Genomic DNA, 25160 nt, shown 5'->3' with positions numbered 1-25160 from the left:
ACAAGGGTGTCTTCATTGGGATCGTCATTTCCCAGGACAGAAGCCCCCTCAAAGTAACTCAAGAAAAATGGGATTCACGGATGGATGTGTGGCTATTTAATAGAATTTGGGCATCAGCACACCTTGAGGGCCCGGACCCAGGAATCAGAAAGTGAGGGGCCCACGTTACGTAATTGTATTGAAAGACATGGTTTCTCATCTTTCCTTCTTCCTTGTCTAATTCATTCTTCTTTGCTGTGAGAGCTGGCTGGCTTTGCCTCAACAGGAAAGCGATGGTTAGCTCTGTCTCAGACTGATGGGAGTCCCCAGCTCTTCTGCTGCAGTTCCAAGTTCCTGGGAAAGGTTGTCCTGGCACGGACCAGGTGTTTGCCTCTCTGATGATCAGCTGTGGCCAATGAGGCTGGGTCCCGTGTCCAAACCAGGCCCCCCTTTTGGCAAGAACTAAGTGTAGACTGGCATCCTCCGCTGTCTGTTAATGAAGCCTTGTTAATTTTGTGATATTTCTTTGGTTTATGGAGTTTAAGACAGTCAGGGGTCAGACAGCAAGCAATTTCAGTCCCTAAAGCATGCTTGCCACATCAGTGAGCCTAGGATAAGGGAAGGTTCTCAGTCTGCTCTCTTCCATTCTTTGGCTTGCGTCTCAAAGAGTCAGATACAGAGAAAACTGGCCACAGTTAAGGGAAGAGGAGGCCATACAGTTTTATCAACTGATGATCTTCCGTGGGGCCAGATGGAAAACAGTCCTCGTTTCAAGAGAGAGAGGTCGACCAGTTTTAGTCTTTGCATCAACTCTTTCTTCCATAGGTGTGACCTGGGTTAAGATTTAATGTTTCTGAAACAAGAAAAATGTGGATGCAATACAGGATTTTGGAACGATTCACTGCAAAATAGTACAACTAATCCCAGGGGGATGTTTATTTCTTATATTTTATGTCTTCCCTACCTACTTCCAAAAAGGATTTGAGGCAGATTATAAAGGCCAGAAGCAGGAACACAGCAAGATACAAAAGTTAAGTAGTAAAAAGGGGAGAAATGAAAGAAATTGAATTTTAAGATTCTGGCCGATAATTTATTAATAATTTTTTGTAGGGAAGGGGTGTCTGGGTGGCTCAGTTGGTTAAGCTGCTGCCTTCAGCTTAGGTCATGATCCCAGGGTTTTGGGATTGAGCTCTCTGCTCAGCGGGGAGCCTGTTTCTCCCTCTCCCTCTGCCTCCCTCTCTGCCTACTTGTGTTTTGTCAAATAAATAAAATCTTTAAAAAAATAATTTTTTGTAGGAAAAAAATGTTAAGTGTCTACCTTGCACCACGTGTCAAAATAAATTCCCAGTGTAACCAAGTGTTAAACATAATTGCTAAACCAGAAAAAAACTAGAAAAACATTCCAGTATTTATCTGTTAGGGTAGAAAAAGCATTTCTAAACTTATTAAAGACAGAAGAAGCCTTAAAAGGAAATATTAACAGAGCGGACTACCTGGAAATGTAAAGTTTCTTGACTTTGCAAAGTCCCCAAACCAAAATCAAATGGGGAAAATATTTCCAGTACAGATGACAAAGGGTTGGTAACCTCATTAGGAAGGTTGATCCTCTTATCTGTTAAAAATAGTAAAAAGTCAAACATTCCAATAGATAAATGAAGGACAGAAAACAGGAAATGTTTGAAGAGTTAATACAAAAAGCAAATATACGTGAAAGCAATCAAACCTAGGATATGAAAGGAAATGTAAATTAAGACAATGAAATTCTATTTAACATGATTAGAAAACTGTTAGCAAATTATAGCACCCAAGCTGAGAAGAGAGATTGGGGGAAAAAAAGGGAACTTAGGGAGCCTGGTGATAATAAGGAGGGAAATTCCTGGAGGGTAATTGGGCAATGTTTGGAAAAGCTCATCAAACACACCCTTTTTCTCAGAAATTTTATTTCCAGAAATTTGTTTTTGGGAAATCATCAAAGATTTGTGTAAGACTTTAGGTACAAGGATCTTTGTCCTTTATTCTTTTATTTTTTAAAATTTTTTAAAGGTTTTATTTATTGGACAGACAGAGATCACAAGTAGGCAGAGAGGCAGGCAGAGAGAGAGAGAGGGAGGAGGAAGCAGGCTCCCCGATGAGCAGAGAGCCTGATGCGGGACTTGATCCCAGGACCCTGAGATCATGACCTGAGCTGAAGGCAGCGGCTTAACCCACTGAGCCACCCAGACACTCCTATTCTTCTTCTTCTTCTTCTTCTTCTTCTTTTAAATAGAAACTATTTCCCAAAGGTTTTATAACAACCATTGATTATTTTTATTTATTTATTTAGATTTTGTTTATTTATTAATTTATTTATTTTCAGCGTAACAGTATTCATTGTTTTTTCACCACACCCAGTGCTCCATGCAGTCCTTGCCCTCTATAATACCCACCACCTGGTACCCCAACCTCCCACCCCCCCCGCCACTTCAAAACCCTCAGATTGTTTTTCAGAGTCCATAGTCTCTCATGGTTCATCTCCCCTTCCAATTTCCCTCAACTCCCTTCTCCTCTCCATCTCCCCTTGTCCTCCATGCTATTTGTTATGCTCCACAAAGAAGTGAAACCATATGATAATTGCCTCTTTCTGCTTGACTTAGTTCACTCAGCATAATCTCTTCCAGTCCCATCCATGTTGATAAAGAAGTTGGGTATTCATCCTTTCTGATGGAGGCATAATACTCCATCGTGTATATGGACCACATCTTCCTTATCCATTTGTCCGTTGAAGGGCACCTTGGTTCTTTCCATAGTTTGGCGACCGTGGCCATTGCTGCTATAAACATTGGGGTACAGATGGCCCTTCTTTTCACGACATCTGTATCTTTGGGGTAAATACCTTATAATAAGAAAAGCAACACAAAATAATTTGTTGCCTTTCCATATCTGTTTCCTTTCATTGGGAAGTTTGTATAGGATTAACGAATTCCTGTCAATTAGGCAGTTTGTACCCAACTCTGAAGAGTAAAGTAACATTGGTCCACCAGCATCTGGCTTGGCGGGGGGGATTGGTAATTAAATAAAAAGGTTTCTGAGTCATCAAAACTTGCACCAACACTTTTTACTGTTCATATGAGAGCTCCCTAGAGCTTTTACTTAGAGTTTCCTTGCTGTTGTTATAGACAGAATTTGAAAGAGCTCCGTTTTCTCTTTCCATCCTCCAGTGGGTTGAAGGCAGGCCCTTGGTTCCAGTGGAGAGGTCGGGGTGGGGGAGGGGGGCCCACCGGGAGGGAAGAAGGGCACATGATTTAACCAACACAAAAACAGAAACAAAGAAACAAACACAAGTTCTCGCAAAGCTTGGCAGTTTGGTGCCAAAGCAGGGCCAATCAACCCTTCCCACTGAAACCATTCTTGAAGGCACGGATGATAATTAACATTCCCCATAAAGACCTGGAGTCCCCTAGAAAAATTCAAAGCGAGACGGTCAAAAGAGAGCTTTTACGTAAGGTGAAGAAATGAGGTGACTCCCAGGGGAGAAGCCAGTGGCGGGGTCTGGTCTCGTGAGACTCTTGGGAAGTTGTTCTGCCCTGCGGTGGCCGATCTGCCTGAGTGATGCGCGTGTGGCCCTTCTCCTCTGCTCGCAGGACTGCCCTCCGGATGCCGAGGACTTCCGAGCCCAGCAGTGCTCCGCCTACAACGACGTCCAGTATCAGGGCCGTTACTACGAATGGCTTCCCCGGTACAACGATCCGGCTGCCCCCTGCGCCCTCAAGTGTCACGCGCGGGGACAGAGCCTGGTGGTGGAGCTGGCTCCCAAGGTCCTGGATGGGACTCGCTGCAGCTCCGACTCCCTGGACATGTGCATCAGCGGCATCTGTCAGGTGAGCCACACCTGCTTCCCGTACCCCGGGGTCCCGCAGCGCCACACCCACTCCCCCTACCGAGCCTGACTCTCTATTTTCGTTCATGCAGATGAAACGTTGCTTCTGATACTTCTCATGTAAAAAAAAAATACGGCAGAGAGCATCACTCACCTTCCAATTATGTTTTATTTATTTAAAAAAGCATAAACTTTGTCCAGGTAGACTCAGAAGACGGCAGTAGATGACCCCGTATGGTTCCTCTAGGTCAGTGGTGCTCCAGCTCCAAACGGCATCAGAATCGCCCGGAGGACTTGTTAAAACACAGGGTGCGGGGGGCCCCTCACCCCCAGAATCTCTGACCCAGTGGGTCTGGGCTGGAGCCCCATAATTTGCATTTCTGACAAGTTCAAGGGAGATGCTGAGGCGGCTGCCCCAGGGACCCCAGTTAGAGAACCACAACTTGGGAAGGGTAATGTGGATGGGTTTGGGGAGCCTTTTAACCACTCACTCTTTTATTTATTTATTTATTTTTAAAGATTTTATTTATTTATTTGACAGAGAGAGATCACAAGTAGACAGAGAGGCAGGCAGAGAGAGAGAGAGAGAGAGAGAAAAGCAGGCTCCCCGCTGAGCAGAGAGCCCGACGCGGGACTCGATCCCAGGACCTTGAGATCATGACCTGAGCCGAAGGCAGCGACTTAACCCACTGAGCCACCCAGGCGCCCCCACTCACTCTTTTATTAAAATTAATTTGTTGATTTGGGTCTTTGGGAGCAATGACTGACTTGCTCAAAAAACGAGCGTGAGTGCGTCCCGGTAGATTTTTGGGAGCGGAGTTCGCAACGCTGTGAAGCAGGTCAGGGAGAAGCAGAACCCCACCCCCGTCCCCAGCTCGCAGTGGCTGTGAGGATCCAGGGCCCCGGGCCGAGTTGCTGAGACCGGATGGGAATGGCAGGGAAACGAGGAAACTCTACCCCGTTCCCTTAATCTCTGGAGGCATATTTTAAAGGAATTGTGTCTAGGATCCCATACCTATTACTAAGCTCCTAAGAAAAGCAGTGTGAATAAGGACAACACCCAACCTCCGACCAAGTGTCAGCCACTACCAGCCATCTCGGGAGGCACACGGTCAAAGACGAGCCATGACCTTGCTCTTCCAAGTCGCCTCTCCTGCCTCCATCCGCTCATCTAGAATGTGGCCTCCCATCGCTCACCGCACGATTTTGGAGTCTTTCCTGAGTCCCCTCTGTCAGCACACACATCTAATCCCTTGTCGTTCTGTGTTCAAAGTCTTTTTATTTATTTATTTAAAATCCGCCATTCCTTTCTGTCTGCATGACTTCTTTTTTGGTCTACGCCTCCAGCGACTCTGACCTAAATCGCTCGCTAGCCTCCTCCCCTGGGCTCCCACCTCCCCCCATTGCCCCGCGCAGGTCCATTCTCCACACGGCACCTGAAGCGATTGCTTCAAAACCCAAGACAGTTTCATGGTAAGAGTTGGTCTCTCCCCGACTGAAATCCCTTGATGACTGATCGCGGCCTTGACGGTGAAATCCGCGGTCCTCGTTTGGCTTTTCAGGTTCTTCCTGGACACCCACACTTTTTAAAAAGTAGACTTAATTTTCTAGATTCACAGCGAAATTGAATAGAAGGTACAGAGAATCCCATCTGTCCCCTGGCCCTTCACATGCATTACCCTGCCCGCTAGGAAATCCCACATCAGAGTGGTCCGTCTGTTTTGATCAATGAGCCTACGTTGACACATCATTACCACCCAAGGTCTGTGCTGACTCCTGGTGATATGCGAAGGTTTGTTGACTGCTTCTACCAGGGGAGTGTCTTACAAAGCAGTTCCACTGCCCTGAAAGCCCTCTGTGTTCTGCCTGTTCATCCTCAGCTCCCCTGCTAGCCCTTGGTAAGCACCGATCTTTCTATTGTCTCCGTAGTTTTGCCTTTTCCAGAATGTCATATAGTTGGAATCACAGAGTGTGTATGCTTCTCAGATTGACTTCTTTTACTTAGTAGTGTGCATTTTAGTATCCTCCGTGTCTTTCATAACCTGGCAGCTCATTTCTTTTGATCACTGACTAACACCCCATTGTCTGGATGAACCACATTTTACTTTCCTACTGAAGGACATCTTGGTTGCTCCCACGTTTTGGCAACTAGGATAAAGCTGCTTTAAACATCCATGTGCAGATTTTTGTATGGACACAAATTTTTGACACATTTGGGAAAACGCCAAGGAGTTTAATTGTTGGCTCACGGTAGGGGTATGTTTAGTTTTGTAAGAAAGTGCCAAACTGTCTAGCAAAGTGACCATTTTGCACTCCCACCAGCAATGAATGAGGCTTTGTCTTGTTCCACATCCTCACCAGCATGCGGTGGGGACCTTCTTCCAGATTTGGGCCGGTCTAGTAAGTGTGTAGTGTCATTTCATCGTTGCTTTGATTTGTAACTCCCTTAATGAAATACGGGGTTTAATATCTTTTCTTCCGCTTATTTGCCATCTATATATCCTCTTTGATGAGTTAACTGTTAAGCTCTTTTACCCATTTTTAAAAAAAGATTTTATTTATTTATTTGACAGAGAGAGATCACAAGTAGGCAGAGAGGCAGGCAGAGAGAGAGGAGGAAGCAGGCTCCACGCTGAGCAGAGAGCCCGATGCGGCGCTCGATCCCAGGACCCTGGGATCATGACCTGAGCCAAAGCTGAAGCTTTAACCCACTGAGCCACGCAGGTTCCACTCTTTTGCCCATTTTTAAACTGAGTTGTTCATTTTCTGTCATGAGAGATATTTGTATATTTTGGGTAACAGTCTTTTGCAAATATTTTCCTCCCAGTGTAACTCATCTTCCCATGTTCTTGACCATGTCTTTTATAAAGCAGAAGTTTTTAATTTTCAATGAAGTTCAGCTTAACAATTATTTCTTTTTTAGGCATTGTGCCTTTGGTATTGTATCTAAAAAGTCATCATCACGCCCAGGTCAACTAGATTTTTCTCCTCTTTTATCTTCTAGGAGTTTTATACTTTAGTGTTTTATATCTAGGTGTGGGATTCGTTCTGAATTAATGTTTGTGAAGGATTTAAGTCTGTGTCTAGATACTTTTTCTTTTGCCTGTGGATGTGCAGTTATTCTAGTCCTTTTGTTGGAAAGATGATCTCTTCTCTGTTGTATTGCCTTTTCTCCTTTGTCAAAGATCAGGTGACGGTATTCATGCATTTCCATGCTCTCTGTTATTTTCCATTGATTTGTTTGTCTCCTGTTTGGCCAGTACGACACTGTTGTGATCACTTTAACTTTATAGTAAGTCTTACAGTTGGGTAGTGTTAGTTTTCTGACACTGTTCTTCTCCTTCAGTATTGCGTTGACTATTCTGGTCTTTTCCCTCTGTCTCTATAAATTTTTTTTTCCTTTTTAAGAAATTTTTTTTCAGTGTTCCAGAATGCATTGTTTATGCACCACACCCAGTGCTCCGTGCAATCCGTGCCCTCCACAATACCCACCACCAGGCTCACCCATTCCCCTACTCCCACCCCTCCAAAACCCTCAGATTGTTTCTCAGAGTCCACAGTCTCTCATGGCTCGTCTCCCCCGTCCGATTTCCCCAACTCCCTTCTCCTCTCTATCTCCCCATGTCCTCTGTGTTATTCCTTATGCTCCACAAGTAAGTGAAACTGTATGATAATTGACTCTTTCTGCTTGACTGATTTCACTCAGCAGAATCTCTTCCAGCCCCGTCCATGTTGCTACAAAGGTTGGGTATTCATCCTTTCTGATGGAGGCATAATATTCCATTGTGTATATGGACCACATCTTCCTTATCCATTCACCATTGAAGGGCATCTGGGTTCTTCCCACAGTCTGGCGACTGTGGCCACTGCTGCTGTGAACATTCTCCATAAACTTTTGAGTCCGTTTGTCATTATCCACAGAATAACTTCTTGGAATCAAGTTGAGAAGAACTAACGTCCTGACAACACTGAGTCTTCCTGTCCACAAACAAGGACTATCTCTTCATTCATTTAGTTCTTTTTAAATTACTTTCATCAGAGTTTTGTTATTTTCCTCTTATAATTCTTGTACAAAATTTTTGTTAGGTAGTACATTTAATTTTCATGAGAAATTGGTCTGTAAGTTTCTTGTAACATCTTTATCTGGTTTTGGCATTCGGGGAAATGCTATTCTCATAGAATGAGTTAAGAAGTATTCTCTCCTGTTTTTCTGAAAGAGATTGTAGAGAATTGGTATAATTTCCTAAATGCTTGGTAGAATTCGCCAATGAACACATCTGTGCCTCGTACTATCTGTTTTGGAAGGTTATTAATTATTGGTTAAATTTCTTTAATAGATAGAGACCCATTCAGATTGATTTTTCTTCTGTGAGTTTTGGCAGATTGTGTCTTTCGAGGAATTGGTTCATTTCATCTAGGTTATCAAATTTGAAGGCACAGGATTGTTTATAATATTTCTTTGTTATCTTTTCAATATCCATGGGATATGTAGTGCAGGTCCCCTCTTTCATTTCTGATATTAGTAATTAGTATCTTCTCTTTTTCCTTAGTTAGCCTGTTAGAGACTTGGGATTTGAGTGATCTTTTAAAAAACCAGCTTTTGGTTTCATTGATTTTCTTTATTGATTTCCTATTTTCAATTTCACTGATTTCTGCTCTAGTTTTCTTTATTTTTTCTTTTTATTATTATTTTGTATTTAATTTGTTCTTTTTCTGATTTCCTAAGGTGGAAGCTTACATGATTGATTGTGAATTTTTCTTCTTTTCTTACATATGCATTCAATGCAGTAAATTTCCCTATAAGCAGAGCTTTTACTTCATCCCACGTATTTTGATAAATAGTATTTTCATTTTCCTCAAAATACCTTAAAATTTCTCTTGAGATCTCATCCTTGACTCTGTGTTATTTAGAAGTATGTTGTTTAGGGGCACCTGGGTGGCTCAGTCAGTTCAGCACCTGCCTTCGGCTCAGGTCATGATCCCTGTGTCAGCCTCCCTGCTCAGTGGGGAGCCTGCTGTGCTCTCCTGTGCATGTCCTCTGTGTCTGTCTGTCTGTCTCTCTCAAATAAATAAATAAGTAAATAAATAAAATCTTAGGAAAAGAAGTATGTTGTTTAATATCCGAGTATTTTGGAATTTTCCAGCTATATTTCTGATACCGATTCCAAGTCCAATGTGGTCAAAGAGAAGATGTTGTATGATTCCATTTTTTAAAAAAGGTTCGAATCATGAGAGACTATGGACTCTGAAAAACAATCTGAGGGGTTTGAAGTGGTGGGGGGGTGGGAGGTTGGGGTACAAGGTGGAGGGTATTATAAAGGGCACGGACTGCATGGAGCACTGGGTGTGGCGAAAGAATAATGAATACTGTTTCTCTGAAAATAAATAAATCAATTTAATTAAAAAAAATTAATTAATTAATTAAAAGGGAAAAAAAAACCCAAAAGATCTGTTGAGGTGCGTTTTGTGTCCGAGGATGTGGTCTTTCTTGGTGAATGTCCCGTGTGAGCTTGAGAGGAAAGTTCATCCCGCAGTTCTTAGAGGAAGCAGTCAAGAAGATATCAATTATATCCATTTTTTTGATGATGCTGTTGAGTTCAGCCATGTTTTCACTGATTTCTCCTTGCCGCATATGTCCACTTCTGATAGGTGGGTGCTGAATTCTCCCTACTCTAGTAGTGGATTTGTCTGTTTTTCCTTGCAGTTCCATCAGTTTTTGTCCCATGCGTTTTGACATTCTCATTTGGCACATACGCATTAAGGATTATATGTCTTCTTGAAATATTGTTCCCGCTATCATTCCGTAAATGCCCCTCTTAAACCTGATAACTTCCTTCCTCAGAAGTATGCTCTGTCTAAAATCAATACACCTACTCCTGCTTTATTTTGATTAATGTTAGCATGCCATATCTTTTGCCATCCTTTTACTTTTAATCTGTTTATGTCTTTATATTTAGAAGGGGATTCCGGTAGACAGTGTTAACTGGATCTTGGTTTTTGATCCACTCTGACAATCTTCATCTTTTAATTGGTACATTTAGGCCAGTGATGTTTAAAGCGATTATTGATATAGTTGGATTAATATTTGCTGTATTTGTTACTATTTTTTATTTGCTACACTTGTTCTACATTCCTATTTTTTGTTCTCTGTTCTGTTTTTTTGCAGTTTTAATTGAGTATTTTATATGAATGCATTTTCTTTCCTTTTTTTTTTTTTTTTGCCTTTTTTAGTAGTGGCCCTACAGCTTGTAGCATATATTTATAACTAATCCAAATTTACTTTCAAATAACACTGCACTGCTTCATGGGTACAGTGAAAATACTGCAGCAAAGTAATAGCAACAATAGAATCCTGATTACCCTCCTACGTCCTTTTTTTTTTTTTAAAGATTTTTATTTATTTATTTGACAGAGATTGATCACAAGTAGACAGAGAGGCAGGCAGAGAGAGAGAGGAAGGGAAGCAGGCTCCCCTCCGAGCAGAGAGCCCGATGTGGGACTCGATCCCAGGACCCTGAGATCATGACCTGAGCCGAAGGCAACAGCCTAACCCACTGAGCCACCCAGGCGCCCCCCCCATGTCCTTTGTATCAATTCTGTCATTCATCCCACTTACACATAAGCATATGTAAGCCCGTAGCTATGCAAATATACATGTGTAAGGATACACAATCAAACACATTGTTGCTATTATCGTTTTGATAAACTGTAATCATCAAGATCTATTAAGAATAAGAAAAAATAATGCCTTTATTTTACCTTCCTTTATTCACTCTCGGATGCACTTCCTTTCTTTATCTAGATCCACATTTCTGACCCATATCACTTCCTACTCTGAAGAACTAGGTCCGTAGGCAGAAAAATTCCCTCAACTTTTGTTTGCCTGAGAACGTCTTGATTTCTCTCTCACTTTTGAAGGATAGTTTCGTAGGGCATAGAATTCTAGGTTGATGGTTTTTCTTCTTTCAGCACTTAAAATATTTTACTCCACCTTCTTCTTGCTCGCGTGTTTTCTTGGGAGAAGTCCGATGTAATGCTTGTCTTTGCTGCTCTATAGATAAGGTGTTTTATTCCTCTGGCTTCTTTCCAGGTTTGGTGTTTATCTTCGATTTTTTGCAGTTTGAACGTGAGAGCTAACATGTAGTCTTTTTGGCATTTATCTTTCTCGGTGTTCTTTGAGCCTCCTGGCCCTATAGTTCTGTGTCTGACATTAATTGGGGGGAAATTCTCAGTCATTATCACTTGAAATGCTTCTTTGCTTCTTTATCTCTCTCTTCTCCTCCTGATGTTCCCACTTCACTCAGGCCACACTCACTGTAGCTATCCCACAGTCCTTGGATAGTCTGTTTTTTTTTGTTGTTGTTGTTGTTGTTGTTTAATTTTTCAGTCTTTTTTTTTTCTTTTTTCTTTGGGAATCTCCTATTGACCTCTCCTCAAAGATTCCACTCTTCCCCCCTTTGTGCTGTTTCTCCAATTCTGCAAAGTGCCAGAAAACTCTTACACCTATGGTCCCCACTGCCTTCGACCTACGCTCTTGGCTACTCTTGCTATCTCTAGCCGCTTTAACCTCGTTGGTTAAAGCCAATATATGTCACTGAAGACTGAATAAGAAAAGCAGGTTTCCAATGACAGAAATGGAAATGGCCCCACCGCTTGAGGAGCAAGCGTTGGAAGGGGTGCCCTTGATGGGGCAGAACTTCTGTATAATAGTGAAGTGAGAAAAAACAAGTAAAGGGTCGGGGAGTGTTTAAGAAGGAGAGTCAGCAGTGTCCGATATTTCGGAGGAGTCAAGAGGATATGAAGGGAAATGTGTTTGCTTTATTTGGGCCACACCAATCCCGTTGGCGATCTCAGCTCGAGCAGTCTCTGTGACGTGGTTGGAGTAGACGCCGGGGGCAGGATGTACTCATTTTCTGTGGTCCGCATTCATACCATCTCTCAGCCTTGGGCTTTTCAAGTAGACAAAAAAGGAGGAATTATTCCCCTCCGTCCTTTCGTGAACACCATTCCGTGAGTCCAGCCGGTCACTGTCCCCCAGGAGGCCCGCATCCAGCACAGGCTCCCTTTCCCTGGTCCCTCCTTGCGCTTGCTGACAACAGCTCCCTCTTCATGACGTCCGAGGCCGCGTTGGCTCCAGTAGTTTCCAAGGCTTGATGGGGCTTGCAGGAAAAATGTGGTTTCCAGTACTGAATTAGTTCATTCTGAAAGTGCACTTCCTCTTCTGTTTTTGTGATGCTGATGGGTCGGCTGATTCTTTGGGCAGTGACAGGAGAGAGCTTGGCTGCTGAAAGCTGAGCGCTGATTTATCGTGCGTGTTTATCGAGTTTCCTGACAGCGGAGTCAATGAAGAAGCCACGTTGTAGTTACTGATAGCAACTGACATCCGCTGGGTGTCTAGTAAGTACCAGGCGTCATCTAAAGCTCTTGGCTTTGTGAGCTCCTCCCATGTGTGATGTAGGTATGGTCATCGTTCCCACTTGGAAACGAGCTTTGAAGAGGCTAAGGAATTTTCCGGGTTTGAAAAACCGGATTCTGAAACCACTGCGCTGTGCTGATGACACGTGTATTCTCTGTGGCTGGAGATGTGGCTGGAGTTTGTAACAGGTCGTGAGATGCGGTTCTGGGAAGGGACGGCCAGGATTCTAGGTGGGTCCTGCACCACAGCACCGTCAGGCTTACACAGACGCTCAGAGACAGGGTCCTTGGGCGTGGTCATGCTGAGCAGGAGGGCTGTTGGGACCTGCCCACTGTGAAGGGGGGATCTACCCATAAACACACCAGGGCTTCTGTCTGTCAACAGAAGCCGGAAGTCTGGATTTTGATGTGAAATGTCCAGTTGAAAATAACACGTTGCTGTTAATGACCTTGCCTTATCCACTAACAGCTCAATTGTGCTCTGACACCTGCTTGGCTTTCCTGTGCTAACAGACAACTGCCAAAGCTCAGTGCCTTAAAACAGTTAAAGATGACCCAAGACAGTCAAGACCACACTTTACTTCTAAGGGAATGGGGATGTGGAGTCCTCCTATGGGCTGAAAGAAGAAGCTCCGTATTTGAGAACGTCTCTGATGACCACCACAGAGTCCATACACTCTGATTTTCAAGGCAAGAATGTAAAGTTTTTTCTTTTTTTCTTTTAATTTTTTTAAGATTTTATTTATTTATTTGTCAGGGATAGAGGAAGAGAGAGAGCGAGCGAGCACAGGCAGAGAGGCCTGGAGAGGCAGAGGGAGGAGCAGCTCCCTGTCGAGCAAGGAGCCCGATGTGGGACTCGATCCCAGGACGCTGGGATCATGACCTGAGCCGAAGGCAGCCGCTTAACCAACTGAGCTACCCAGGCGTCCCTAAAGTTTTTTCTATGATAGAATCCAACTTTCAAGAGATCTCAAACAGAAGGTGACTCAAAAAATTGACTCTAGAAGGATTAACTTAGAATTACCTCGAAAGATTCATTGATTTAACATGGAGTGATGCCACTTTATTTAAATGCTATGTTCTTTTATTTGGTTAGGAATATGTATGCAGAAATGGTGAAACAGTCCTTAGCTGAAGTGATGATTTATGTAGGAGTATTTATTCCTGAAAGCACGGCTCATGTATTTTAAATATTCGTTTAAGTCTGATATCTTGTGTAAGTTGTCTCATTAGATGCGCTGTAGGATATGGGCCTTGTCTTGTTAAATTATACCGTGTAGTGCCTGCCTGTGTAAAAATTGGTCACTTAATAGTTTTTAATAAATTTACTGACACATTTTATCGATTCATGGTTTTTAAAATCATTCCAAGTAGAGATCTTGACTTCAGGAGATGTCACAGAGGTTGAAAACTGCTCGGGCAGCTTTTCAAACGTTGCTTATTATGGATGACGATGAGGTCTGAGAGCCCAAATTCAGTAGTCCCTCGGTTTCAAGGGCAGTTCTGACCTAGACCCTGTGGATCACAAGGCAACTGGAGCTTCTTCTCAGATATTATTTTTCTGTGATGTTTTCACTGCTTTTTTTGGCTGTAAGATTTGGATGAACTGTCACTTGAAACGAAATTCCGAAACAAATGTGAGTGCTCAGGGAGGTGTTTGCTTGCCTACGATCTTACAAGGCCCTAAACGCTCTTCAAAACAAGCCCATCCTAGCTCCTCAACCCACACCCTTTCTGGATGGCCAGATAGAGGGTGATTCTCATTCTCATGAAATGCAGAGCGCTCAGGGACCGAAATTGTGAGGACAGAGCTTGGCTCAGGAACAGGGTTTCTATAACTTAATGGTAGAATTACTCCCCTTGGAGAAAGTTGCATGAACACAAGTTACTCACCGATTGAATCCCAACCATGCAAGTGTGTTTCCAGAATCAATCTCTCTTAATTTGTTCCACATGTACTGGTAAATATTAATAAAATTGCCCGTGTGACTTGGTTCTTTGTGGTCCGTCTACTGATCCTAAAGGTGTGGAAAGCGTAGCGTGGTGTTAAGATTCTGATGTCAGCCGACCTGGGTTTTCTGGCCATTACTGACCCTATTGATTGGCTCTGTGATGCTGGCAAGTCATTTAACCTCACTGACATTCAAGTGCCTTATTTGTAAAATAGGGACAGGAGACACCACCTGTGTTGTCAGGTTGCTGTGAAGACTCTGTTGTGACATGCTTGGCGTAATGCCAGACACATGGAGGCGCTCAGTAAAAATCAACTATTATTCTTAGTATTTCATTACCACCTTTATAAAATTATATAATCAGGATGAAAGGATCTCAAAAGCCTTTGGATTTAGCGACTCCTCAGAGAATTTAATCCTCTCCCCAGTTTTCCCGCCAAGAAGACTCCTACCCAGCTCATGGTTGAACGCTTGTTGTTGGATAACTCTGCCTTTTCCAACGTTCTGATGTTGATCTAAACTTGGGCTTAAACCTGTAGCTTTCACTGTTTGGAAGTACAAGGAACAAATGGAAACCCTTTCTTCTGACAGCCTTTTGTGAATTTAAAAATATCTTTAATCACAGGCTTTTCCTTAAACTTCCTTGGAACTTTTCCTGTCTCTCCCTGAAACTTTTATTTGATCTTTCTCCTTCCCTTCAGCACCAGCATTTTGGAAAGAATAGTCCGTAGATGTGTTTTCAACTCCCTCCAGTTTTATTCCATCTTCAACACCTTGGGTGTCGTGATCCAGCAGCTCCCGGTGCTAAAACGCAGGGGCCGTGCCCAGGAGTCAAAACAAAATGAAAAACAGAGATAATAGAAGGGGGTCTTTTTTATTAAGCCCTTTATAATGTTCTAATGCCTGTACGAGGGGTTTTTACGTATATTTTCTCATTTTATTCTTGTTACACCCTATGCGAAGTATGTATTACTATCTGTGTGTTAGTTTCGAGGAGGATGGGTCTCTGAGAGTTTGAACTGTTGGCCATCCGCCATCTTGAAAGTGTTGGAGGGACCGGACAGGGAGGCTTTCTGTCTCCAGAGTCCCTGCACTTAAACACCAGGTATAGAAAGGCAGACAAGTTTGAGTAATATGGGAGGTAGGGATGAACTCTCCCACCACTTACTATAAGTTGGCACACGTTATGTAGAAGACATATTTGTACAGTACAAAGAAGTGCGCCTAGCCCATGTCCTCATAGACAGAAACTCACGATCTAGTGGAGACACACATGAATCCATACACACAGATACTCACAAAGGACTGAGAGCTAGTGGTACAGGCATATGCTATGAGACATTGCTCCCACTCATTCCTCTCCTGCATTTAAGGAATAGTTTACAAAGAGCCCAGATGTGCACACAGGGATGAACGGACAAAGAAGAGATCACACACACACACACACGCACACACACGCGCACGCACACACACACAGAGGAATATTATTCAGCCATCAAAAAGAATGAACTCCTCCCATTCGCAATGACATGGGTGAACTACAGTGTATTATGTGAAGTGAACTAAGTCAGTCAAGGAAAGACAAATACCATATGAGTTCACTCATATGTGGAATTTAAGACACAGAACGGATGAACACAGGGGAAGGGAAAGAAAATGAACTAAGGTGAAAACTGAGAGGGAGGCAAACCGCAAGAGACTTCACTCCAGGGAACATACTGAGGGTGGCTGGAGAGGGGGTCGGGGGAGAGGGCACCTGGTGGGTGGGCACCGAGGAGGGCACGTGACGGGATGAGCGCGGGGTGTTACAGACAACTGATGAATCACTAAGTCCTCCCCCTGAAACTAATAGCACACCGTATGTTAACTAAATTATATTTAAGTTAAGAAAGTTTTAAATCCAGAAATGGCTTACAAAGGTACGTATGGGGATCTCACAACAGAGGAAGGCTCACGTAGATCAATAACGATGGCCAGAAGGACAGATAAAGATACAGAATAGACAGGGAAACAGAATAGAGATGTTGCGCTCTAGGATGTGGGGCTTGAGATACCAGTGGGGAAGATGTGGAAGGGAAGACCGTGACCCAGATGGAAATGCATCGACTTCAGCGGGGACAGGAGACGTGGGAGGCGCGGGGGCAGAGGAAACAGGGCCTGTCGTGTTCCGTTCATTTTCTGTACACAAAAATAGGACTCCAGATAAAGACGTAAATGAAAATGGAAAGGGAGGGGACAGCTTTAATTCGTCTCCTTGCCGGGCACTGAGTCTTGGTGAGATTCCTGACAGCCGGGCCCTGTCTGTCGCTCCTGGGTTTGTACAGCGGTGGGCGGGAGGGGGCTCCCCCCGGGGGGCTGCCGGAGGGCCCCGCGGCCTGGCCCTTCCCTGACGCCCGCTTCTGTCCGCAGGCCGTGGGCTGCGACCGTCGCCTGGGGAGCAGCGCCCGCGAGGACAACTGTGGCGTCTGCGCCGGCAACGGCTCCACCTGCAGGCTGGTGCGGGGACAGTCGAAGTCGCACGTCTCTCCGGAAAAAAGTAGGTTTGAAACCCCGCTCCGAGGGAGGGGACCCGCAGGGCAGCCTGCGCTCGGGCTTCGCCCAGAGCTAAGCTTTCCTGGGGCGAGGCGCCGCGGACCCGTTCTCCAAAAGTCACATTTCTTCCAAAGCCTCTCGCTCGCATTCTGGGTTCCAGCGTTTTTTTCCCAAGACTGCCTGTTTCTGTGAATCCTGACCCATACGGAGTATGATGAGTTTTTAAAGAAATATTTGCCATTTTTTTAAGGTAGAGCATGAAGCCACCACTTTTTAGTTGCCCTGGTGGCTTGCCAACAAGAGCATCTTTTCTGCCTTCTCTCCTCTTTCAGATCAGATGCTAAAGTCACTCGTTTTTCTGTGTGGGCGCTGACCTTTTCCCTACCGTTGTGAGTTTTGTTATATCCTGAGTATCTGCCTTTTGTCTGTTATGCCCATTTCGTTTTACTTTTACTTTTCAATCTTTTGGTGATGCCTCTTTTAAACAGGGATCTCCATTTGTTACTTGACTTGCACTATTTGTGTTTTTAGGATCGTTAGTTTCGAAGTTTTATGTGCTCGGAAACTTTCGTTTTCCTCTGTTAGAAGTATCCGCCTTTTTTAGTCCTTTGATGCGGGAGTCAGGAAACATTTTGGGTAAAGGGCCAGAGAGTAAGTATTTTAGGGTTTTACCGAGCAGGTGTTCCCGGCCTCGAGGTTCTGGACTGTTGTTGCAACAGCGAGACACCAACAGACGATTCGAGAACAAAGGGCATCGCTGTGTTCCCATAAAACTTTATGTACAACAGAGTTCATTCAAGCCAGAACTGTGGACATCGGCCACGGAAACTGGGGAGTGGTGACAAGAGGTGCCCGAGGCCCATAGGCGGCCGTGGCAGTGAGCGGCAGTGCTGGTCGAGAGGCCTGTCACCTGTTACTGACAGGAGGAGATGGCCAAGCTGGCGCCCCGAAGGCGGTGTGGCCAGTGGTCCGAGGGCCAGTCTGTTGCGTCATCACTTCCTCAGTGAGCATCCCGGCGGAGAAGCGATCCCAACAGCCCGAGTTGGCGCAGAAGCGAGAGAGAGCGTGGAGGGTGTGGGCCACGCCTGTGATGCCGGGAAGCAGGGCTGCCTTGCTGGCGTGCCCCTGGGGGACCTCAGACCTCAAAGTGGTACGAAGGACCCTTCCGAAAACAGGACGGGCCAGAGTGGCTGCTCATCCTGGACCTCCCCCGTCCTGGGCGCTGTTAGCCGAGGCTTCTTACTACGCGTTGGCAAGCAGATCCTCCCGAGGGGACCTTGTTGAAGTCCGGAGGGGCACACCCACCGGCTCATGAGCGACAGCTGTGGCTTTTCTGGAAGCCGTGGTGATGCCCTCTTCTCAGATCCGGCCGTGTGTGTTCTAACCCACTTTGGCGCCCAGGTGGTCAGCCAGACATCGACCGCAGACCTGAGGCCACGTCCTTTATTTCCCGGAGCCTTCCTCCCCAAGCACCTGCTCGCTGCTCTGTGTCCCTTCCAGGGCTTCCTCTTTTTGCTAGTGGCCATGAGCACCTTTATGTTTCAGACCCTTCCTCTGCCGGTCCATCTGCCCGAGCGACGTTGTCCTTTGGGAAGAAGACTTGCTTTTCTACTTAGAATGCGCACAAGACATTCATAACCAGCAGACTAGTCTGGTTTTGAAGTATTCCTTTTCCCATATTTTTAAAGTAAACATACATTTTTTAATTCTGACAAAAAATAGAGTTTTTTCAAGTTCAGGAGATTAACTGTGATCTGTATGGTATTTAAATAAGCAATATCGAAACATCTAAAAGAAGTATATAAATATATATGTCCAAAATATACGGAAAAAGAAGTGAGAATGGAATCAAATGGTTTTTAAAAAGTGAGTTAAACTCAAAAGAATGGAGGGGAAAATACAAGACATGCAGAAATTAAAAAAAAAAAAAACCCATCAGACTTTATTTACAGAAATAAGCAGTAAGCTGAATTTGACCCTCAGGTTGTAGTTGGCAACCCCCTGCCTGAAAGGGAAAAAATTATTCCTGTGTGTTTTCTGCCAGCGCTTTTACGGTTTTGTTTTTCTCCGTTAAAATCTGCTCGTTTGAATTTATTTTGATGTGACTTATGAAATAGGGATTTTACTTGTTCTCTCCGTATGGGGAGAGCACCCTGGGAGGCGCGGACGGCGGTGGGGAGGGTTTTCCAGGTGGAGGAAACGCGAAGTCCGTGGGAGGACACTAACGGAAAGCCCTGGCGTGCTTGAGAGACTAGTTCTGTGTCGTTCAGACCTGGATCCCCTTCCAGCCACGGTCAGGGTGGAGGGTGAGACAGACAGCGTCCTGGAAGCAACCACGGAGGCCCTCGCCGTGGCGCCGCACATGTCACGTTAAGCGGAGTCACTTGTGCAAGTCCAGGCAGAGGAGCGACATGGCTGGATTTGTGTTTTACTAGCATCCTTCTGGCAGCAGGGGGAGGCTGGACTCCCTGTGCGTTGAGCCTGGAGGCATGGAGTCCAAAACGCTCGAAAGTGTTTGCAGTCACGAAGCCCTCGTCCAGGGAGCGTGGTGGGGGAGGTAGAGGAAGGAACAGATCCGAGAGATCTTTAGTGGGTAGAATCCTCAGAGTTCCATAATGCCTGGACTGAAGACCACAAGAGCCAAGAAGTGAGGATGCGGCCAGCACTCCGGCTTGAGCAGCAAAGTGGGTGTGTTAGCTGTTCCTTTGAGCGGGGGGCTCCTGAAGAGGGGTACCAAAGATCAGGGCTCACCTCCTTGGATTTTCCTTCTCTTGGGAAATTTGCCCCTATAAGTGTTTGATATCTCGGTACCTTTCTGAGACCTTCAAACAGATGCTCATGTTTTGTCTGTGATGGAAAGCTGGGTCTGAAATGGGGCGGCCCGTGGTTGGCTCGTGGTAACGTCCCCTCGTTGGCGGTGAGCGAAGGCAGGCAGGGCCGCCCAAGGGGAGCGTGTAGATACATGAGGAAGCCGAGCCGCATCCGGGGAGCGCCCGGGGTCAGGGCATGTGGCCAATGGAGAAACTGAAGGGATCTGAGTTAGAGGACGGGAGAAGAGGGGCTGAAGGCGGAACTTCGCAAACGCAGGGTCCTGGGAGCCAGAGGACTGAGTCACTCCCCAGGGGAGGTACTGGTCGACCGTGCGAGCTGCTGCTGGGACACCCGCTGCAATAAGAGTCCAAAACGTACTCTCTGGCGACTCGGAGACCATCTGTGACCTTAGCAAGAGTGGCCTCCGTGAATTTCAGGCCGGAGCCGAGGCCTGATTGCCGTGGGTTGAGGAGTGGACAGAAGGTGATACCGGTAGACGGAAAGACAGAAGGAGACCACGCACCGGCAGCAGGTCAGCAGCCGGGGGACCGCGCAGGCCCCACGGAGGACACGGTGAGGACTCAGCAGCACTTGTGTGTTCCCATCCTGGTCTGCAGGAGGCCGTCAAGGCTGGGGAAGCTGCTGTGCCATGTGTCTCCGGACCCAGGCCCCCTCTCTTGCCTTCATCAGCCTAGAGGATGGCTTTCCTCTCTGCAGTTGTGAAGTCACTATAAACTTTTGCGCCTCTCCACACCTGGACAGTAAAGACGGTGGAGCCGAAGACATTCCTTGAAGGCTGTGCCCTCTGTGTAGGAAGGAATGTCCCCCCCTGGGGCGGGGGGAGTGGGTTCTGCCTCTTTCTCTTCTTACTGACATCCATATACCGTTTTATCATTCCTGTATTCCTTAATTACGCCCATCTTTTCTAGCATTGTTTTGCTGTTTTATAAGCCCATTCAACAGATGGGGGCCTAAGGACCGGGGATGTTAAGGAACCTATGAAAAACAATATAGAAAAGTCGCTAAGAAATTGGGCTCTGGGGCCGGGGTTGAAATCCCAGGTTTGTGGCTTACTACTGTGTAAACAGACCAAGTTCTTTTTTTTTTTTTTTAAACTTCTATGTGTATTTTGGTTTTGTCGTTGAAACTGGAAATGGCCCTAATCCTGCCTTTGTAGATGTTGTCGGGATGAATAAGTAAATCGCTCATGCTGAGCGTTCCTTGTAGCGTCTGGCACCTTGACAGTGCCCAGGAAATGCCAGCAGGGTTTTTATTAGACACGTGGCTCCTTTGGGTACCATGGATGACGCAGCTTTTCCATACATTCAGCATCAGCATGGACATTCGTGAACAGATGTCCAAGTCAACCATCTGTCCACCTGGGTCTTGCTTTTGAGAAGCTGCTGATGGGTGTGGAAGAAGACCTTGTCAGAGGTGCCCAGGAAGGGTGAACGAGTGGGAAAGGAGGGAGACCACAAGGAGCCAGGCTGGACTGTGAAGGGTTAAGTCAGGTCAGCGTTTGGACTTGAAGGCGGACAAGGGGGGCATCATCGCCTGCCTGCCCAGGGGATGGGGATGGGCCTGGAGTTAGCGTTGGCTTTAAAAACCTTGGAAGTCTCCTCAGAAATACACGTCGTCTTGTCAGGGTCCAGCAGAGACTAGAAGTCGAGATCATTCTGATTGAACCAGGGGAGAAGCTGAGAGAAACTGGGTCATGAAACCAGTGTTTCTGGGGAAGTGTGCTGAGGAGGCCCTGAAATGGGAAGGGATAGGTTGGGGGGAGGTTTGGCTGGAAGGGGCCTGGTTGCCTTCCCCAGTTTTGCCCTCCTGGTGAGGGAGATCCGATTCTCTCCCTGTCTCGCTCTCTCACACACGCATTGATGTTTGCTTTTTGGATTATAGATCCTTCGGAGAATCTGTTGAAAGGTGGGCATTTTCCCGGAATGCGTATGTACCCATAAGGCCCAAATTTGCCATTCTGATTTTTTTTTTTTAGGGCATCTCAGACCCCCTGTACCAGTTCAGGACATTCCAGGTCAAAACCCCCGAAAAAGCTAATCTTTTTGATTCCTTTCTACAAAGAAAGGGTGACGGGCGCATCTAGCAGGTGAGGTGACGTGGAGAGGGCAGGGCTGCTGGCCGGGCACTGGGCCCCGTACGTGTGTGCTCGGGCTCCGGCTAACGTTAGCAATCCCTGCCTGCATGAAAACACGCTGCTTCTCCTCCTGGATTTTCTGTACAACCCCTTCACGTCCATTCCTTCTCCGAAACTGGCCCGCCACAGCCCTTCTTGGCCGGGATTTTCCTTGGGCCATATGGAAGCACTTCCCTATAATCACGCTTTGTGTGAAAGAAATGTGGGAAACCAAGCCATGTCTTTCCCCAAGTGTGTATCACGGGGCCTGCAGGGTCCACGAAGCTCCTACGGCCTTGCCTTGCCAGGCAATCATTCCTGCCCTCCTTGGGGCTCACCCCGAGGCAGGCGGCGGCCGTAAGACACCATTGGCACAGGCTAGCTCTGGACAGAGCACTCAAGCCTGCTCCCGGGCTGTGTTTCCCACCAGCCAGCGAGGCAGATTCGAGGTCGTAGCACCCAGAGCCAGAACTTTTGCTATGAGAAAAATCCGAAATTAATCCAGATACAACACGCAAATTTCCTGTTCCGCAGGAGAAGGGGAGACTGAACCAACAATGGCATAAATAACTTTGGATGTTGGAACAGGGAAGTAGGGGCCACTTGGTTTTTAAAGAGAGAAAACTCCAAGCACGGCGGCAAAGAAGCAAGCCATGTACTTGGAGTCTTGATTGTCCACTATATATACACACACATATATAACGGACATATAACACATGTATATACACACGTATATATAATATAGATATATCATATATATATTTAAGTAGACACCGCACCGAACGTGGAGCCCAATGTGGGGCTTGAACTTCCCACCCTGAGATCAAGACCTGAGCTGAGATCAAGAATCGGGCGCTTCACCAACTGAGCCAGCCAGGCGCCCCCGCTGTTTTGGTCTTACCCACATAAGGCGAATAAACAACCTCAGCTGGTCTGCTCTGGGCCTCTGTGCATTTTTTTTTTTTTTTTTTTTTTTTTTTACCTGGTGGCAACTAAGCCTGTTGATACAGGGATGCCCAAGGCCGACCGGGAACGCCAGCATTTCACTGGACTTAGATAACCACACCCTCTTACCAAACATCCCTCGCGCGGTACTCCTGACAGAAATAGAATCCCGGGGCTGGAGGGTTATGATTATGACATTTTCTCTTCATACACAGGCCATTTTCCCTCTGACTGTCACTCCCACAAACAGCCTGCACACACAACTCGCTCTGTAACAGCGAGGACGGGACTGGCTGTGACGTGGCACCTGCGGCGTCTGCTCACATCGTCCCCCCGACCTCCCTGTTCCTCCTTCGAGGGCAGGACTCTGAAGGATGACACACGCGTAACAGAAGTCTCTGTGGCCAAGGAATATTCAAATGCAACACCCTGTTAATTTTAATGAGGTGTTCCCCCATTTAATTCAATGAGAGAGAGCACATGGAGAGTATCTAGGGCCCTGTGCACCTGCTCTTCCTAGCTCCCTCACGCTTTCGTGTGTGTGTTCTGTGTCTTCTGCATGAGGAAAAACAAGAGGAAAAGGACGTGCTGGCCCCACTGAGAGGGAGTGCCATGGAATCTGTTTTTCACAGAGTAGCCAGACTGACCATGAACTCCCCAGCTTAACCTCTTCATGAACTGCCTTTATACTTATTCTAAAATCCATACCCTTTCCATGGCCTTCAAAGTCTTACATGGCTGGCTCTATGTTATGTCATGTGCGCCATTTTGCCCCTCGTGCACTTGGCTCCAGTCTTACTGTTTGGAAGATTCCCAAGTGCCAATTGCCCTTCCCCCCCATTCCCCAAGGATGCCTGGACCTATCCTTGGACCTGGAAAACACTTCCCTCCACTCTTAATGTGGTTGCCTCTTCCTCCACCTTGAGCTCAAGCATCGCCTCCTCAAGGAGACTTTCTCTGACCAATCCACAATCTAGAGCTGGCTCTTCTCCTTTCTGTTTGCTTCTTGCTTGGCCTTTTTAGAGCATGTCACAGGAGCACAGGAGATGTTGAACGAATGCATAAGGGCTCTTTGCTAGAGATGATTCTGCTTCCCATTAGGGTTTCACCGAGACTAAATAGTGTTGTGCAACAGAACTGCACTGGAAGCCAGAGACTGGATAATAAGCTCAGCTTGGCCACTCACTATCTGTGATCTTGGATGGGATCGCAGGGACCTTGGCTATTTCATCTATATGCTAACAGCATCAGCACAGATGAATTCCAAGACCTCTTCTAGCTCTGAAAGCCCATTAAGTAGATCTGTAATTTATTTCTTGGTTTTTTGTTTTGTTTTGTTTTGTTTTTTTAAACAGATATTGGGATTGAATAGAGGTCAGAGAAATAAGACCAGGATCTTATAAGAAGATCTTTACTAGTGCTTTAATGAAAAGGCTCAACAGAGGTTGGCTTACCTTTATTCTTAAAGGGCCCAGGAAATTTTATATATGCAAGAAAAGTGAGTTGATGTAAAGTTTCCTCTTATCTCCCATGAACTCTTGCTTAGGTACCTTCTACATGCTATCATCTCTGCCTGTATGGGAGGCGCTTTGTCTGTGCGCTGACCCCATTATGAGCATGTGAGCTCATCAAGGGCCTTTCACACCTGCCCTAAAGCTGACACCTATTATGTTCTCCATAAAGATGTAGTGACTTGACTGGAACAGGACCAAAGAATCCACTTAGACCAGCTGCCCACGTGAATTAAAAGCAGAAGCAGCCTATGGGCAGCCAAGCCCCGTCCCACCTGGAGTTACCCAGGAGACCTGACATCCACTAACCAGATGAGAGCTTGGAGGTTCTCAACAATAATAATTACCAGGATGGTAATAACCGTGGCCTCCATAGGCTCTGTACGTATGTGCCAGGTGCTGCACTGAGTGCTTTTACGTATGATGTGATTTACTCTTCAGCATAACCCTGCAGAGTAGGTACAATTACAGCCTCCCCTTTGACAAATGGGACAGTGACAAAGGGGCTCCGTGTGAAAAGTGTCATTCAGAGCCTCACAGCAAGTAAGTGCTTGAGCTGATCTGACTTCAGAGTCTGTGCTCCGTCACCCTCCTGAGCTGTCTTCCAAGGGTGGCCAGAGGAGCAGGCGCTGGAATGTCCACCGAGGCCTGGAGAGATGGGTTTGAACAAAGGTACCACAAGAACAGAACCAGAAGTAGAGCAAAGGCTGCCTCAACCCACTTGCCCGTGGTTCCCCCTGTCAGAGTCCAGCCTGTGGTTCCAAATCCAGCCTGCACATCTGAACCACCTGGAGAGCTTGTTCCGTGTTCTACTCCTCAAGCCCTACGCTAGAATTTTGGGTGGTCCATCTGTCACCAAATTTTCTAGGTGCCTCTGATATGTGCTTTTGGTGAATACCTCTGCTTTTCAGCCTCTGGTGGCGCTGTCATGGAGGAAAGATCATTTTCCCACTATCCTTCTAGGTTCTTAGCTGACAGCCCCCCAGTAAGAAGACAGATTAATAGGAAAAAAAGAAATTGAATGA

The 25160-nt window shown here is 46.0% G+C and overlaps 1 protein-coding gene across 3 annotated transcripts in view; it reads left to right on the top strand.

The window, feature by feature from the left end:
* The window catches only part of ADAMTSL3 (ADAMTS like 3), a 336446-nt gene that overhangs the window by 140013 nt on the left and 171273 nt on the right, over positions 1 to 25160 (top strand). For all 3 annotated transcript variants that reach the window (XM_032341952.1, XM_032341950.1, XM_032341951.1), the window contains exons 6-7: positions 3600 to 3836; positions 16612 to 16738. In XM_032341952.1, the coding sequence (XP_032197843.1) occupies positions 3600 to 3836; positions 16612 to 16738 (364 nt within the window). The remainder of the gene's footprint in view (positions 1 to 3599; positions 3837 to 16611; positions 16739 to 25160) is intronic.

The sequence above is a fragment of the Mustela erminea genome, chromosome 5, assembly GCF_009829155.1.
Source record: "Mustela erminea isolate mMusErm1 chromosome 5, mMusErm1.Pri, whole genome shotgun sequence".
Lineage (NCBI taxonomy): Eukaryota > Metazoa > Chordata > Mammalia > Carnivora > Mustelidae > Mustela > Mustela erminea.
The sequence above is the reverse complement of the archived record's forward strand: the minus strand, read 5'-3'. Positions and strand labels throughout refer to the sequence as shown.